This window comes from Saccostrea cucullata, unplaced genomic scaffold (genome assembly GCF_032062105.1).
Source record: "Saccostrea cucullata isolate Sc308-1 unplaced genomic scaffold, CSIRO_AGI_Scuc_v1 ctg1479, whole genome shotgun sequence".
In the NCBI taxonomy this organism is placed as follows: Eukaryota; Metazoa; Mollusca; class Bivalvia; order Ostreida; family Ostreidae; genus Saccostrea; species Saccostrea cuccullata.
In genome coordinates, this window is record NW_026929620.1 from 1,264 (window position 1) to 19,919 (window position 18,656).

General features: G+C 34.4%; 1 protein-coding gene across 1 annotated transcript; it reads left to right on the forward strand.

The window, feature by feature from the left end:
* Positions 1-4,163: 4,163 nt before the first annotated feature.
* On the forward strand, positions 4,164-6,677 carry LOC134281462 (uncharacterized). The gene is made up of 3 exons (XM_062763922.1): positions 4,164-4,186; positions 5,756-5,939; positions 6,045-6,677. The coding sequence occupies exons 1-3, from the start codon at positions 4,164-4,166 to the stop codon at positions 6,675-6,677; spliced, it is 840 nt and encodes a 279-aa protein (XP_062619906.1).
* Positions 6,678-18,656: the final 11,979 nt, after the last annotated feature.

The window sequence follows — 18,656 nt, forward strand, 5'->3', positions numbered from 1 at the left end:
GTCATTTTACGAAGTTGAAGTTCACTGGAAGAAAAAAATTTCTTAATCCGTGTTCAGTCAATATCTTTCTTATGGATAAACTTGGTAGGTTCTCATTTCACACAAAGATTGCCCATGACCTAACGGCGTGTCATGACTTTGACCCAAGGTCATTTGGGGAACTTTAAGGTCACTGGAAGAAAAACTTCATAATTTATGTCCGGTCCACATCTTTCTTATGGATAAACTTGGTAGGTTTTCATTTCACACAAAGATTGCCCATGACCCAAGGGTGGGCCATGACCTTGACCCAAGGTCTTTGGGGAACTTCAAGGTCAATAGAAGAAAAATTTCATAATTCATGTGTGATACATATCTTCATTACGGAAAAACTTACTTCTGAAAAATCCAGTGGTGGGTACTTTGTCCCGTTTGGACAGTTTTAGTTTGTATAAGTTTGATTTGCATTTGTTTACTTCTCATGAATTTACGGCAAATTAAACTAGTCGTGTGATCTGTGAATTAATTTCTAAAAGTTTATCAAATTTATATTGCACTAAAATTTGACTCCAAGTAATATTCATCATTGAAATATATCTACACCTGGACATGTTCTGCATATTACTTCCCCATGCCAATTTTAATGCATGCATGCTTACTGCTTCCCAGTACTTTCAGTACTTTGATTTTATCAGTATTTTGTACAGTAAAACTTCCTACTCCTTACTTACACATTTACAAGAATGAAAACTGCATTGTTAAAAAACTATCATAATATAATTTCGTCTTGATTTTACTATTTTTAGTTGCTTTCTATGTACAGGCATAATATAAGTTATAAACCCGTAATTGGATTTCACTTTTTATTTACTTTTTTGGAACAGTCACTTTTGGACAGAAAATAACAGATTCAGAAAATGGTTTGAAGGCAGATGGTTAAATAGATAAAGGGTAAGATAGGTATAATATTTGTACATTGTATACACACATAACGATGTGTCATATGTCCACAAAAAATTTATTTGCTGAGTACATGTAATTTTCTTAATTGTAGAGATGGGTGCAAGCTTTCCGACAGAAGAGATACAACACTTCTGTTAATACTAACAACGGTGTTGAGAAACAGAACAAGACCCTGAAATATGAATTTCTTGAGGCAAAGAAAGCAAAGTCAATGTGTCATCTTCTTACAATTATGTGGAATGATTTCCTTCCAGACATCTAACAAAGGTAATAAACCTTTATATATAAAAGCTGCATTAATGGTGCCGCAATATATACATGTATGTGATAATGTTTAATATTATTTATATGCAGTTATGCCACTACCGGGTAATTACTTAAAAAATCATTTACCTTATTTTGGAATTTCAGATGAATTTGATATCTGCAGAGGAATCAATGAGGTACAATCCTGACATCCCCACTTTCCTAATTAGTCGTCCAAGAAATGTTGTAAAGCATTGCTTTAAAAGATAGGAAGAAGCAGGAAACATTTCTGTAGATGACATAGGTTCCTTAGGAGAAGACCAATTCCTGGTAAAGAGTCAGGTTCCAGAGAGCTCACAAGTTTATTGTGTCCGCTTTTCAGCATCCGAATTTCCAGTACCATCTTGCGACTGTGAGGACTGAGCCAAGCATCATTTGCCTTGTAAACACATTTTTGCTGTCATTAGAAATGTTTCTGGTTGGCAGTGGGAGAAACTACCTGAAGAGTATAGGAACAATCCCTTCCTGACATTAGATGAGAGTGTTCTTTATGAGTTCAATTCACCATCTTATGTTATTCACCCTGACAGCAAAGAAGACCAAGAGTCAAGAAGAGAGACCAATACAGACAGCAACATTCAAGATATTATTTTACCATCCAAATCTAGACTTTCTAAAGTAAGATCCAACATCAGCAGCTACTGTCAAATGATGAGACTATTCATATTCTTGTAAGGACGAAGAAATTTTGGAAACTCTCGGCTATAAATTGAAGGATACATTAGATTGTTTAACAACTAGTCTCAGCGAAACTGATGTACTCCCTGTAGATAATCCACAAAAGCAAATGACCCACATTTCAACAACACCAGCAAAGCGAATAAATAAACTTTCTCTATCAAAGAAAAGAAAAAAAAGAGTTATGAGACATTGTTCATCTGCAGAGAATATGCGAAAACATACATCCAAGGGTGTACATGACCTGTTATCACATGGTAATGCATATGGAAAGTGAAATGAGAATCTTCTTTTTGATAAATGCATGTAAGAATATATTGTAAGAAAAATAATGATGGTTATTTTCTTATTGAAGAGAGCAGTGAGGTGGCATAGGAGATCATTTCCATTGAAGATGATCAGTATTCACATTTAGAAGAAAATGGTACAATTTTCAACTTGGATACATTTTCAAAAGTCCAATATAAAATGAGATACAGCTCTATTCAGTAAAAGAGTTTAAAATCTGTCTGGCTTAAACCAATGATTTATTGTTTTATATATTTTTAACTTTAGAATGAAGGGTATATTAAAGAAAACGCACAAAGGTACAAAGCAGGTGAAGAAGGTACATTTTCCAGATTCTGGTACCATGTCACAGACAGTTGCAAAGTATCATGAGATGGATTATAGGGAAGGTTTGTGCTTTTATTCAGTCCCAAGAATTTCATAAGAAGGCTGATATCTAAAAACTCAATTATCTTTACAGCTTTAGAAGAGGTGAACAAAATTTGGAATATGGAAAAAGGCACTTGATTTTTTATTCGAATAATGGTATATCACCTTCGTCCACACATTCCATTTCAATTGAATTGTTTAGTACAAATTTAGTTTTTTCCTACGTTTTAATCTTAATACACAGACACACGTTATGACTAATACAGGTATAAGAATAGAGATGATTGATTGATTGATTTTATATTGTATAACGTCCCTCTCGAGAATTTTTCACTCATAAGGAGACGCCACCACTTGCCGGTGGAGGGCTACAAATTTTGTCCTATGCTTGGCACTCAGGGCCTTTGAGCAGTGAGGGATCTTTTTCGTGCCAACACCTTCTGCGACACGGGGCCTCGGTTTATACGGTCTCATCCGAAGGACCGGTCTCCACGTCCCGCAGTGGGATTCGAACCCGCAACGTAAGGATTGACTCCTTACTTCGCGACTCTAGAGCAGACGCTCTAACCACTGCGCCACGCGGGCGACGAATAGCGATGAATAGATAGTCAATTTCATTTTTGATACCCTTGTCCGAACTGCTACTAGGGATCGGGTCCCTCGTTGAACCAGATGTGATTTCGTCGTACTGCTGGGGGAAGGGAATGTACTGTTAAATTTATCGTCTCTGTGTGAACTGGGGGAGGGGGTGTATTTACAAAGGTTATGTCGGGGGAGGGGGTGGTTGAGGTGTTCATAGTTCGTCCGTTTGTCTTACCGGAGGACGTGAGTGTAGTCGTCATGACCGCTTTAGTATTGTTACGGGAGGGGGCTGTAAAAGTTAAGTTTTCGTGTGGCATGGACGACAGGGTGGTTAAGTTCGTTATGCTACGTCCGTGCGTTCTGAGAGGGATGGTGTGTAGTGTTGTAGGTGTGACATGGGGTGTTACGTCTCCGTGTGTACTGATGTCGGAGGATGTAGTAGTTGTCGTCAGAGAGGAGTCCGTGTTTTTGCTCGACTCGAACGTGTTTGTATCTGTAGATATTAACATAACAATAAAATAAAGAACCTAGACTTTATTAATAGGTTAAAATAGTATGAAATACCAATTTTGTAAAATCAACAAGATGTTAATTGTAACAATAAATATTGAAATCATCAACAACAATCATAAAGCATCATCAGACCTGTAGAACTTATATAACTTAACAATATCTAAGTAAGAAGAACAGATTCTACTGATCTGAGAGACTTTTAAGACATTGACTTACGGATTTCGCTTGACTGCATGTTACTGGTAGTGGTGTCTGAAAAAAAATTACCTTGTGTAAAATAAATCACATAAAATCACACGCATAACTCCATGTAAATATTGTTTTTTGATGCCATATTTGTATAAAATCATTAAAATAGTAATCCAAGGGGGGAAAAAGTGATGTACCACACTCGAGCTTCGCAATTCCGTTATGGAACACCTCCTTGCACGGCATCTTGTGATAATGTGCGACTCAAAGCGTGAGAGACTGCTTTTCTCTCGACGATGCAACCCCTCATTCACTGCAGGTACGGTTATGTAACCCCCACCTGCTCCAGTGTAAGACTTCCAAACAAAGCTATACTTTTTACGGCTGAAGCTAAAGCTATACAACTTGCTTTTGAATATATTTATACCTCGGATGAAAACCCTTTACAATATTTTCAGATTCGCTTTCGTGTTTACAGTCTATACACAACATGAACAGTGATCATCCGTACATTTTGGATATATTAAATAAGTTCTATCATCTTGCTAAACAGGGTAAAAATGTCGAATTTGTTGGATTCCAAGCCATATTGGTATTCCCGGTAATAACAAGGCTGACAGTGCTGCAAAATCTGCTCTTCAATATGAAATCGTACCTTTTAAAATTCCCTACATAGATCTTAAGTACTTTGTGAAACTGTATGTTAATTCTCTTTGGCAAATCTATTGGGATTTTTGTGATGGTCATAAACTGTATTCAATACAAAACAAAGTTAATCAATCATCCGACATCGGTCTGAAACGTCAGGACGAAGTTATTTTTTCGAGATTAAGAATTGGACATTCAAGGTTTACCCATTCCTATTTAATGAGCGGGGAACATCAACCTGAATGCATATCTTGTGACTGTGCAATAACTTTAAATCTTATACTTCTAGAATGTTCTGATTTCACACCTGTTCGAAATAAACTTTTTAATGGTGTAAAAACGATGCATGATCTTTTTGCAAATGTAACTCCTAGCGCTATTTTACAATACCTGAAGGATAAAGATTTTTACAATAAGATTTAAATGTCAATATTTTTATGAACATTATAATCTTTTTTTTTGTATTTAACTGTTTTTATTTTCAAATTCAAAGTCCGTCGGATGGGACGTTAAATGGTGCCCCGTGTCAAGGATAACAACCCCCTTGACACGCAAAAGATCGCTTCTCTGGAGTTCGAAAAAGAGTAGGCTCACTTGGGGCCGCCAGAGAAGCCAAAAATTTTCAAAACCGTTCATACAGTATTTAAATTTCTCCGCCGAAATATGGCCGAAATATTGCCGACTCGGCGTAAAAAAAACAATAATCAATCAATCAATCAACATATCCTGATCCTTCTATGTTAGTTTGGTAAAAATCTGCCTGGCTGTTCTGCAGAAGAAGATTTTTTAGTTTCTAGTACTTTTGGTTGGGGGGGGGGGTTGAATGATTGATTATTGTTTAACGTCCCTCTTCAGAATTTTTCACTCATATAGAAACGTCACCGTATGCCGGTGAAGGGCTTCAAATTAAGACCTATACTCGGCACTCAGGGCCATTGAGCAGTGAGGGTTCTTTATCGTGCCAGCGCCTACGGTGATACGGGACCTACGTTTTTAAGGTCATATCCGAAAGACCCGTGACTTTCACTTCTAGTGCCAAGCGTTTGGCGAAGGAACAGTCACTACCTTTGTTTACGTCTAAGGTATGACGTGGCACCGCGAACGAGATTCGAACCCGGACCTCCCGATCAAGAAGCGAACGCTCTTCCACTAGGCTACCGTGACCGGTGGGGGGGGGGGGTGTAATAAAAATTGTGTCTTTAAATAATTATGTTCACACATTTTAAAATTCATGTTGAAGAAGTAACTTGGATATTCAGGTGGTAAAAGGAACCTTGGAGACTCCAGTTGTTGAAGAAACCTTGTTCACACCAGTGGAAGATGGAACCTTGGACACTCAGGTGAAAGAAGGAACCTTGGACACTCCAGTGGTAGAAGGAACCTTGGACACTCCAGTAGTAGAAGGAACCTCGGACACTCCAGTGGTAGAATGAACCTTGGACACTCCAGTGGTAGAAGGAACCTTGGACACTCCAGTGGTAGAAGGAACCTTGGACACTCCAGTGGTAGAAGGAACCTTGGATACTCAGGTGAAAGAAGGAACCTCGGACACTCCAGTGGTAGAAGGAATCTTGGACACTCCAGTGGTAGAAGGAACCTTGGACACTCCAGTGGTAGAAGGAACCTTGGACACTCCAGTGGTAGAAGGAACCTTGGACACTCCAGTGGTAGAAGGAATCTTGGACACTCAGGTGGTAGATGGAACCTTGGACACTCAGGTGGTAGAAGGAACCTTGGACACTCCAGTGGTAGAAGGAACCTTGGACACTCCAGTGGTAGAGGAAACCTTGGACACTCCAGTGGTAGAAGGAATCTTGGACACTCAGGTGGTAGATGGAACCTTGGACACTCAGGTGGTAGAAGGAACCTTGGACACTCCAGTGGTAGAAGGAATTTTGGACACTCCAGTGGTAGAAGGAATCTTGTTCACACCAGTGGTAGAAGGAACCTTGGACACTCCAGTGGTAGAAGGAATCTTGGACACTCCAGTGGTAGAAGGAACCTTGGACACTCAAGTGGTAGAAGGAATCTTGGACACTCCAGTGGTAGAAGGAACCTTGGACACTCCAGTGGTAGAAGGAATCCTGGACAATCAGGTGGTAAAAGGAACTTCGGACACTCACTTATATCTTGTAACTCACGTTGCTGGATGTAGTTTGTAGCAGAATAAATAAATGTATATACCCAACCCTGTGTTAAGTTATTGTCAAACTCAATATTGTGGCAGTGGTGCTAATACTTTTCTAAGTTAAAAAGGACTACCCAAATACTAACACTACTGGACGAAAAAAGTGCTGAGAATCCCAAATTTTACTGATAATGTTTGATAATTACTGATACGGTGCTGTTCTTGCTGATAATTACTGATATTTACTGTTATTAATACTGTTGTTGCTGATAATTTTAGTTGTTGCTGAAAAATACTGATAATTACTGTCGTTCTTTACTGTGGAGTCTGATAAATACTGTTGAGGTACTGTCGCTGCTGAGAATTACTGATAATTACTGTTGAGGTACTGTCGATGCTGAGATTTACTGATAATTACTGTAGTCATTGTTTTTAACCTGGGAATGGATTAAAATAGCCTGAGAAATGATTGTTTTTTTTAAATAAAGTATTTTAACAAATTCATTACAGTCAATTACAAAATAAATTATTCTAAATAAAAAAAGTCACGTTTTATTAATTTGTTTTCAGTTTTCAGCTATTAATTTCATTATAATTATTTTTAGACCATAATGTTAACGTAAGCTTTCATAAATGTTTATGTTTTTTCTTTAAATTTCTCCTTACACGTAGATGACATTATCTGAGGAAAATTATTCTGTTGTATTTGCAGTGCTTTTTCTTCCCAAGTACTTTTTGAAAAAGTTTAATTTTTGTTCATAAAGGTTAAAAAAATCTCATCTCATATTTTTTACTCACATGTATGTGTACTGTCATCAAAAGCTTTTTGTGGGTATCTTTAATACTTCAATACAGTCAATGGTTGTAAATATCAATTTATTTTACCGTGTGGAGAACTGAAAATGTATGAGCACATTAAGTTGAAAACGCCCCCCCCTTTTTCCATTTACTTTTAAATTAAGCTCTCATTTTAACAAGACAGTATTAAATACATGTATTTGTAATAAAATCTTGTCTTGAAGCGTACAGTTTGTTATTTTATAGAAGAATGTGACAGGGTTAAATAATTAAATTGAAGCATCTTTAATTATTTTTTTTATATATTATGTAGACAGCGCGCTCTAGTTCTCCGATGTCCTCCCTGCGAATTTTATTCTGTCGCTTTCTAGCTTTCTCTCTCTCTCTCTCTCTCTCTCTCTCTCTCTCTCTCTCTAAATTATTTTTTAAGGCTTAAGCATTGTACACTACATGACATAAATCTTATGCAGTGTGATTTTCAGTCAATGAAATACACGTCTTTCTTTAGGCTAATTCTTTTTTCATTGTATACAGTTTTAAGTCTATGGGCATATGGCTTCTTATATTATGCGTCACTCCTTAAACATGTATATATGCGGTCAGTCAATTAAAAAACAAAATAAAATAAATCATAACTTGAATTAACTTTTTCCATTAATGCAAACTTTGTGCTTGTTGTTCTGGAACTTACATGTCAACCACGAGTAAAAGTTCTACTTTCGTTTTAGAATCGGGTCAATTATTAGAAAAGTACATTCTGCCATAGGGATATCGTTACGGCTTGCGTTTTTGTAAAATTAGAATTTTGTGCAGAGATTATAATTTTTTTTTAATTCCATTTTTGTCCGAGACCTTTGTATAAAGGAACAGTACAGACTTGGTGCTTATTTATATGATTTTACTTGATTGTAGCACAAAAAGGAGGGGGTGAAATACTGTTTACAAGCCGATAGGGCAAGGTCTGTTCTTTAGTTGTGTGTTTTAAAAGTCATGCAAGTTATGATATTATACTTATCGATTTTTTTATATGCATGAATAGAATTATTTTAGAGAATCAATTGCAATGAACCATACAAATTTCAGAACTAAAGCAATTAGAATCTGACATTTATTCATGAGTGCGATACACAGTTCGTCATGTTTCTGACATTCAAAATCCATACATTTTTTTTCTCGGGTTAAGCGAAGTGGAGTTTCCCTGCATCTGAATTGTGAACAATTAATGCTAATATTATTTCAAAAAAGTGCTTCAGTAAACAATCTTTCTCTTTATATCTATATGATTGCATATTTTGCACACTATTTTTTTTTTTTATAAAAAAGTGAAGTCAATTTCTCGTCTACGTATTTACGGGTCCCAAACCATCGTTAGCAGAGATTCAGAATTAAAAATACATGTGACCACCTCCCCCGGGATATTCTTTTATCTGATAAATAAAATATACTCCCCGGCCTAAATTCCCTTACTTCGCATTTATAGCAACCTACAAAAAAATTTTGTTTATTTTCTTATTCACGCATGTCTTTTAGACCTACTGTTATGTATAAAATCACCTACATTTTATATGTTTTTGTGGTCTATGTATACTAATGTAAAATGGTAAAAAGATTCAAATAAATGATTGATTGATTGAAGAAATATGCGTAAAACTAAAAAAATGAAATTAGATACTGAAGAAAGATAGATCTTTGAGAGTTGAAATAATAATTAAAATAAGTCTGTACAACGTACATGATGTACATGTATATATCTTTTTATTATTATTTTTATAGTACCAAAGTGTTCTATTCTAAATATTTTTTCTATCAATTTTATTCGTCATCAAATTCAATGTTACGGAATTTTTTTTTCCGTGAGACCATAAACTTAAAGATTGTTCCAAAGTAGCGAGTACATCATGTACATGTACAGTGTAGGTAGTTTGTTTATTGATAACACCGGTAGCCGCAGACGAAGAACAATAGGTAATTAGTGCCCATTGTTACGCTGACCACTACAATTTGCATGGAATATACAAGTTGTACCCCGTTCTACCCCGGGGCTTCAGACATGTACACAATACAGCCAAATCACAGGTCGATCACCGATTTCTGATCAATTGAAATCAATTTAAGGGTGTTTTCCTTTCAACTTTTTACCATGCAAAATTAAAATCGATCAATTTGATCATATACTATAGCTAATAGTAACATATTAAATTAAGTCTCATTTCAGTTCTTATTTCCCATTCCATAAAATCAAATAAAAAAAATGAGATTTCAAAACTGATTAAATAAAAAATGATTTTGTATTTAAATTTTAAGAGAAAAACTAAACACATGTACCTTTGCACTATTGATTCTTGACCTCTAATTTTTAACCAGCTCGACCCATTTTCTGGTTGCACATGCATACAGTGTGTACTTGTAAAGAGTTTAATTCTTGGACGATCTAAAAACGTCTACATAACATTAAAATAAATGAATAAATAAATTATTAATTAAAATCAGTGCCCACAGATTGAACATATTCAAACCTGTTTTCACCTCTTAGTTACTTTTTAAAAGGGATAAAATTTCTAATTTTGAGCAAATTTTCAAACATTTCGACAGAAAGAGACCGGAAAACTGAACATTTAACAAGATAAATACGAGGGTTGTTCGAAAAGTTCGTGGACGATGTAATTTTCTCCGAAGATATGTTGCAATTCGAAAAATTTTGTATATTACATTAAATGATGATATATTTTGAGATAATATGCAAAATTTCAGTCAGTTATACTTACATTTATTAAAGTTAAATCAATTTTTCTGATACATTGTCAATGCCCGCGGAGCAACTGTGGCGTATTTTTTGACGTCGTTACGTCACTATGTTTTATGAATAATCTTGCATCTTCTTAGAAACTCTTTCGATGCGATGATCCGCCGATTTTTTTTTCATCAAAGTAATTTCGGCACCAAACGAGTTCAAACCTTTTCAAATCCAAGAGGTTTTGTGACTATTTCATGTGCCATAGACGTATTTCAATTTTACCCCTTTATCCCTTACTGCTATAATCTTCTATCTAAAGTTGTCAAGATATAACATTGATGCCGTCAAGTCAGAATCAATAGTTGGAGGTTTTTCTGACTTTTCGTCATCCAAAGTTTCACATCGTCAAGCTTAGTCTTTAAATCGTTTATACAACTTGCACACCATTGATCATGATATTCTTTTTATCTATCCTCACTTCTTCTTGCAATTGTTTTGTCTCAAAAGTAGTTTTATCTGCTACCACGCAAAATTTTATCACAGTGCGCTGTTCTGTGACGTCCACTTCTGACGCCGTTTTTAACCGTGAATTGAGACCGTTCCCCTTCATTATAAATCGATAATTTGACATCCACTTGCTCAAAATAACTGAAACTTCTCAAATATGACGATTGCCTATTATTTTGATCTCATATTTAATATCATAGATTTTCGAGCGCAAAATAAAAAAAAAAATCTGTAATGACAAAATCGACTTAAAATATTCAAATACGCAGAAAACGAGGATGCTCCGCGACCCCCTGCTAAAGAAATTAGAAAGGCTGTGATATTTTAATTTAATGGACCAAAAAACTGAAAAGTTTTTTTTTTTTACTAGAAACATGGTAGAATAAAAGTATACAAAGTTTCACTTCAAACATACAAATACAGCGGTCAGTTCCGAACCCGTCCACGAACTTTTCGAACAACCCTCGTATAATTGTTTAAAAATTTCGAGAGAAAAAAAGGCCTTCAAAAACAAAATATTGTCCAAACTCGACCAGTTGACCTAGTGAAAACGGAACAAATTCAACATTTCTAACCTGCAGGAAACTTTTTTTATCCCGATTTTTTTCCCCATCCATTAAGAACTTTTTTCTTATTATTGAAAAAAAAGATCACCGATCTCCCTACATAATTTTCTTGGAGTCGGGAAAGGCGGCGATGGATATTTTTTAAGATAGCATAATATTCTTTTTATTTACAGTTTATTTTTCAATAAGAGCTTATGCAAAAGTAAAATCCCATTTTTTTTCTGCAGTTATTTTTTTTCTATTAATTCTATTTCTATATATTCATTCTATTAATAATTCATTTGATTATTGTCAAAATTTTCACAAACGTAATGTAGAAATTGAGATCAGCATACATACATACAGTCATGTAATTTTGTCACAAGCATAACATTTAAAGAAATACGAAAATTTTGTCATGATAATTTAAGTAAAAGAAAGTAATAATTGAAGGTTTTCATAGCCCTCTGTTTTATTTTTAACCAATTCCCAGGTTAAAAACAGTGACCACAGCAATTATCAGTAAATCTCAGCATCGACAGTACCTCAACAGTAATTATCAGCAATTCTCAGCAACGACAGTACCTCAACAGTATTTATCAGTATTTATCAGACTCCACAGTAAAAGGCAACAGTAATTATCAGTATTTATCAGAAACAACAAAAAATATCAGCAACAACAGTAATAATAACAGTAAATATCAGTATTTATCAGCAACAACAGCACAGTATCAGTAATTATCAAACTTTATCAGTAAAATTTGGGATTCTCAGCACTTGTTTCGTCCAGTAGTGTAACATGGCATCATTTTAATTTGCACTACCTGAGGATGATTCCAAACGAGTTTCATCTTTCCTAATAACATTTATGGCAACAGTTTGCCTGATGTCCAGGAGTAAAGATGGGAATTTTTTAAGTTTCATTAAGTTATTGGTTTTTTGCCTTGCTCCTCAGGCCAAAAGGTGGCAGGGACTTAAAACTCAAATTTTTTGTTACCCTTCACCCATACATGCTGTATACCAAATTTGCAAGTATTTATCTAATATTTTGTTTTGCTACTGTTTTATATATGTTAAAGCCGCTTCATCCGAACCTTACACATATTATCTTAAATAATAAAAGAATTTCATTACATAGATAATATATAAAAATTAATTATAAGATTGATTTAATGATTTATTACAACAATCCTTACATGGAAAACAAAGTCCAACAACCTTTTTTGACAAGCAGCAGTTCCTGACGGGAAGTTACGATCTGTGTTGAAGTCAGCTTTGAAAAAATACTTTTATTGCTATATCTAATTATGAAGAGTATTTTTTTCTGTTAGTAGAATCCTAAGTCATGATAAATCTTTTATAAATGAATAAAATCCATAGTAATTTTTATATTAATTTGGATATTTAGAGATAATGGAAAAACATGTATTTTTATTAAAAAAAAAGTTTCGTAACGAGGGCTAGAATATTGCCCGTGTACACTTTGTTGTTGCTACGTGCCTGAAGATAGCCTTAAATTGATATCTTTTAAGACATCTTAAACTAACTTCATGTAATATTAATCTAATTTTTACTTGAATATCTATATATCTGATCTTACTTTATCGTATACATATTAAAGAGCTAAAAGTGTTTCACATTGGATGAACAAATGTTTAATTTCTTTTCATTTGCTATCTGTCTTCATCAGAGTTGCACTTCTTTTATAAATGGTTATGTTGACGTCCATGTAAAGAACACAAAGATGCTTGAGGAGTATTGACAGGAAGCATGTCGAGAGTATAAAAGAATCTTCAAAATGAGACCAGAAAACCACGTCATTTTTTTCGGGGTTGTTTTAGATGAAAATATCGAATTAAAGGACATGAACAACATTGGTTCAAATCAGATTGAAACCATTCAAAAATTGCTTTTCAGGAGCTGTTTGATGAAGGGCTGCTGAAGGACGGGGGTACTTGTAAAGCTGTACAAAAATTTAACGGACACTGAGGCACTACAGCTTGGCTTTGACCAAAATGTGTTGCATGAAGAAGGATATGGAAATAACGAACAGTATTCAATCTCAACGTCCATTAAACAAATATACAAAATAAGAGCAGAGCAAACACGGACCTCCGAAACATCAGAGGTGGGATCAGGTGCCATGGAGGAGTGAGCATCCCCTGCCGACCGGTCACACCCGCCGTGTGCTCGTTGTCATAATCAGGTAATAACGGAAAAAAATCCGTGGTCAATTCAGTGTATAAATAATGGACTAACAATTGGTATGAAAAACGTCAGTCAGCATTTCATTCAATGATAAATTGTATTTGCTGACAAGGTCATTGTATCGACCATAGAATTTACGAAATGATGACTTTAAACAAGACTGTTGATATTCTTGTTTCATCAACTTGCTTATCTATAATTTACCTCGTTTAAGAAATTGTTCATACGTAGAGCATGCTCTTGCGTATCGAATCAACTGAGATATAAATACTCCGTATGCAGGTGATGAAGGTATATTGCTGCATAAGTAAGGGAAGTTGACGATAGAAAAGTTAAAGTCATCACGTTTATCATATAGCTTGGTTGTTAGATTACCATTTGTGTCTTTTTCAAGTAAAATATCCAAGTATGAAGCAGAAGTGTCGGACTCTGTGGTATCTTTTATCTCAAGCTCACCAGGATATATCGTGTCGACGTAGGAATGGAAATTATCATTATTAATTGACAATACGTCGTCGATATATCTAAATGTCGAGTTGAAGGCCACAGCAAGTGATTTCTTTTCACGCCAAAGATTTTGCATAAATTCTGCTTCATATGAATATAAAAATAAGTCTGCTAATAACGGAGCGCAATTTGTACCCATGGGAATTCCAATAGATTGTTTGAATACCTGGTCTCCAAAAACCACATAGATATTGTCAATCAGAAACTCAAGCATCTTCTTGATGTCAACTTCAGAGTACTTATGTGTGCAATCAGAATCTGTTTTAACAAAATAATTTTTCAAATGACCAATGACGAGGTAAGTAAACTTACGAGTTCCATTTCTGTTGAAAAAGCAGCTGTCAATGATATCAAAAAGCCTGGATTTTAATTTGTCGTGCGGAATTGTTGTGTATAAAGTTGAAAAGTCGTAAGTTTTTATGCTGTTGATTTTTGTAAAGTCTTGTGATTTCAAATTGTCCAAAAATTCTTTAGAATTTTTAAGTATCCACATCTGATTTACACCACTTCTTGAATATATAGTTGTACAGTACTCTTGAAGTTTTTCCTTCACTACTGTCAATATTTTAGTGAGAAGTAACGAAAGAGGCTTGGTTTAACATTTACTGGAACCTGCAATGTAAGGATTCTTATAAAGTTTCGGAATCCAATAATATATAAGGTAGTTCAAATTCATTTTGGCTCTGTGGAATATTAAAAGTATTCAAAACTGACAGGTGATTTTGAAGAATTTCTTCCTTAGAAAGAGTATAGTATATGTATAAGTAGGATTACCACTTGTAGAATTAAATCAAAGTTCTTCTAAAATGCAATTTATATAATGAGCCTTACAAACGAAGACAATGTTGTTAACTGCTTTGTCGGCAGGAACCAGTACGTACTGATCGTGTAATCTATCTAATTCTTTTTTCACTTCTGGTTTATTGAACACAGAAGGATAGATGGTTTTCATTTTGCCCCTCAATCTTTTAATACGTGACTTTAACATGGATCTGATACATTTAATCCATTCTGACAAGGTGTCATTGTCTTCTTTTTCATATCTAGCACATCGTCTGGCGTAATTTTCTACAGAATCCATAATATTTATGAAATTCTGACGCCAGTTGAAGGATCGGGGTTCCCTATATTTAGGACCTTTTAAAATAAGTAATCTAAGGTCCTCATTACGAACTATATTTACGTCACCTGTAATAACGTGTCCAGCAGGACTATAGTTATAGGGCGAAGAAGAACATGAACACGAAAGGGGATTATTTTTCAGATAGTCGATATCAAGGCCATGTAAAGTATTTTTGTAATTGAAAAGTTTGGAAGCAATGGTCGATGTATATTTGTAGGAAATACAAGGCGTAGTCTTTAACTTGAAATATGGTGGAATACAAGACTGGACCCTTTTGTGATTAAGAATATTACTAATATTTACCGCGTCAATTCCTTTATTGGCATATTGAAGTTTAAGGAAAAGACGGATTGTTTTAGCTGCATTTTTTTCCGTGAAACGTGTGGGTTTAAAAAGCCTATGATGTGCAATATCCATAATCACAGAACCGAGCCTATATTCAGGTGTCGAGGAATCTAAATTTGGATGTTCCTTGGTCTTTTCAAGAAGACTATTTAAAAGTTTCAAAGGGACAGAGTAAAGTTTGGTTCGAATATGATGTAGACCTAACTGTTGATTTACATAAGGTAGTAATGAATCAAAAGAGACGTCGTGTATTGCAGGTTTATTGTACGAACAATGTCCATGACTACGCTTACGTCTCTGAGTATTGTTAAAAAGTCCCATCACATTTACATTATTACCCTGCGGGCTTGTAAGATTTCCAACACTATCGACATTGTCATTACATCCATAGGGAAAGGCTGTCCCTAGTTTCCTAATCCAAACTTCTTCACGTTGTCCACGGAAAGGTGTACTCAAAGATGGACTATTTGTGTGGTGATAAATCTTTTCCAGAATTCTAACTTTCATTGATAAAATAGAATGATCAGGTGAATAAAAATGTTTATATAAAAGCTGCTGACCACCATGATTTATTTGAAATCGATGACCTGATATTCTTTGGTTAAGCGATCCCTTGGTTTCAACAAGTCCACACAGATTACATTCTATTCCATAGACAACATTAGAAGATTTGCAGTTCAGATTTTCCCAAGTTTTGGTATAGAAGCTCTGTCCAGTAAGATTACTGGTGAAAGAAGTGTCAGTTATCAAAATGTCACAGGTTTTACAGTTTCGCACAGAACATTTTGAAACCGAAAGCAAAAACCCACATGGGCAGAAGAATTATTTCTATTCAGAAGAGAGCTTCGGAAAAAATGACCGACTAAGAAAGTCTTCACCTCACGCCTATAAATCGAAGATGTAGAAGGAGACCTGCGATTCAGTTGTGTGCATTATATCAAAGACAACGCTTCACAATGTATATCATTGCATCCTTTCTTTGTGCTTATCCTCAAATAATGGCTGGAAGAACATAGAAGAGTTTGTGTCGTCCTGGAATTCAAGCAACCTTACACAAATACCATAAAGGGACATTAAGAAGACGCATTCCACAAAAATGAGTGGGACTACAGAGGGAGAGTGAAATCCCTGCTTGTTAAGGTAGGACAAAACACCCATGAATTCTATTTTAACCCATTTTTTTTAAAAATTACTGGAGGAAAAAAGAATACTACTACTATATTGACAACAATGAATGATCCCTGAAAGAAAAATAATGAAGTTTTGGCATATTTGCGCTATATTCTGTGAAAAAATTAGAGAATCCTATATATTGGTCACTTGGGAACTTACATTTTCGAATGTGTTTACGCTATCCAAATGCAATAAACAAGCTTTTAACAGTCTGTTATAAAATGCAATGCAACTTTTGTTCCATAAATAGTAGAGGGTTGATATTTGGAAACATGTTTAAGGAGTCTCTATTCTTCATGTACTACAAAGGTCAAATCATGAGGTCAAATATTGTGACGTCATCTACTTAATCCTTCAGTTTTATTGTCATTGATTTTTTTTAATTGCCAAAATATCTTAAACCACCGGTTCAATCTTCTTTATTTTTAAACATTTTATTCTAGGACCCATTTGAATAATTCTGTTGATTTTTTGTAAAAATTGAATTATACTTTTTTTCTTAAAAAAAATATATACTGTCGGATATTTACATGTGAATTTTCAGTTTCAGTTTCTGGTACAATGAATGTTCTATTTTACTTAATATTTTACCAACATTTTCCAGTATCAATGTGATTTACTAATTTAAAGTAACGAAAAGGTTATCTTTATTGAAATTATTACTCAAATTTGAAATAGATCAATGGAAAATTCTAAAATAAGGCTCATTCTCAAGTCGAATGTCTGATTTCGCTATATTCTTACAGGCGTCTGATGGGCCATATTTCAGACTGTTTCGGCAAAAAATGTGCGGTTTAATTTATTTCATATAATGTACATGTATAAAGAGGGATTTTGTATCCAAGAACAAAAAAGTTTTAGAAAAATTGAAATTTTAACCTATCTATTTGGTCCTACCTTAAGTTGATGGAGGGCGAAGTTGACTGAGAGGAGTTTAACAAGAGCTGTGCATCCAAAAAGTAAGCAATGACCTTATGTATGAAGTTGAACATAACGTGTGTTCGATATGTACATAAATTTGAAATAAAAATTTTGATCTATGTAAATTTTTAGGGGCATTTTATGAGTCCGAATACAAAGATAATGCTTAATACAAATTTAATAAAATCTGATTACATATATAGAAGAAAAGTATACAACAATACTTCGTTTTGTATAAAATAGGTAATTTGAAAATACCCTTACGTAGTTCTTTATTAATGTAGTGTCGTTTTAAATTTCTTTTTTTTTATTAACACTAAATGCAGTTTACAATTGAATTTAACAAGATAATCTTTATTCATTAACATGGTAATTCTTGAGAATGTTGCGTTAAACAGATTGTTACGAACTCTATTATTTTTCTCATGGTTTCTTTTCAAGGTTTGTTCCATTTTTCTTTCTGATATTTATGAAAAGTTCTTAAAAAATGATAACAACTAAATGCACAGAGCAATCCATATATTACTTGACAAATGAAATAATTTAATCATTTTCGAATTTTTACCGAAAGTCATCTAAAGCGAACTCCAGGACGGGGGAAGATGGAAAAGCCCGAACACCATCTCCAAAAGAAGGAACCTTTGTGTCAGATCAAAGTGAAACAGGGGATGTTCATTCTAACTACGGAGAAGTGCTAGAAAAAATTTTTAGGTCAAACAACAGACAGACGAAAACTTATGAAAAGAAATTTTGGATATTGTAAATGTCAGTCATCTTCAAGCTGCTGACATAAGAAACTTGAAGTAAGATTTTTATTCTTGCTTTTAAAAATAAAATCACAATTCATATAATCTTAAATAGATAAGTGCAATTTTTCAAATTTGCTTTTTTCCGTTTAATTTTTATGGTATCGATCTCTACAGCTTGAAGGAAATCTAGCAAACATTATTTCGAGAGGATTATAAGACTTGTCAATACAAACAATTTAATAGGCGGCAACACAATTAAAACAGAAACACGAGTACCAGAAGATTAAATCGTAATGAAAACAAATAGCTTTTCAATATTATAACCAAATTTTATCCTGAAAGCTTCAATTTTACTGTGTTCTTCATTTACACTAATTCACAATATGCTGTTTACCAAGCCCGA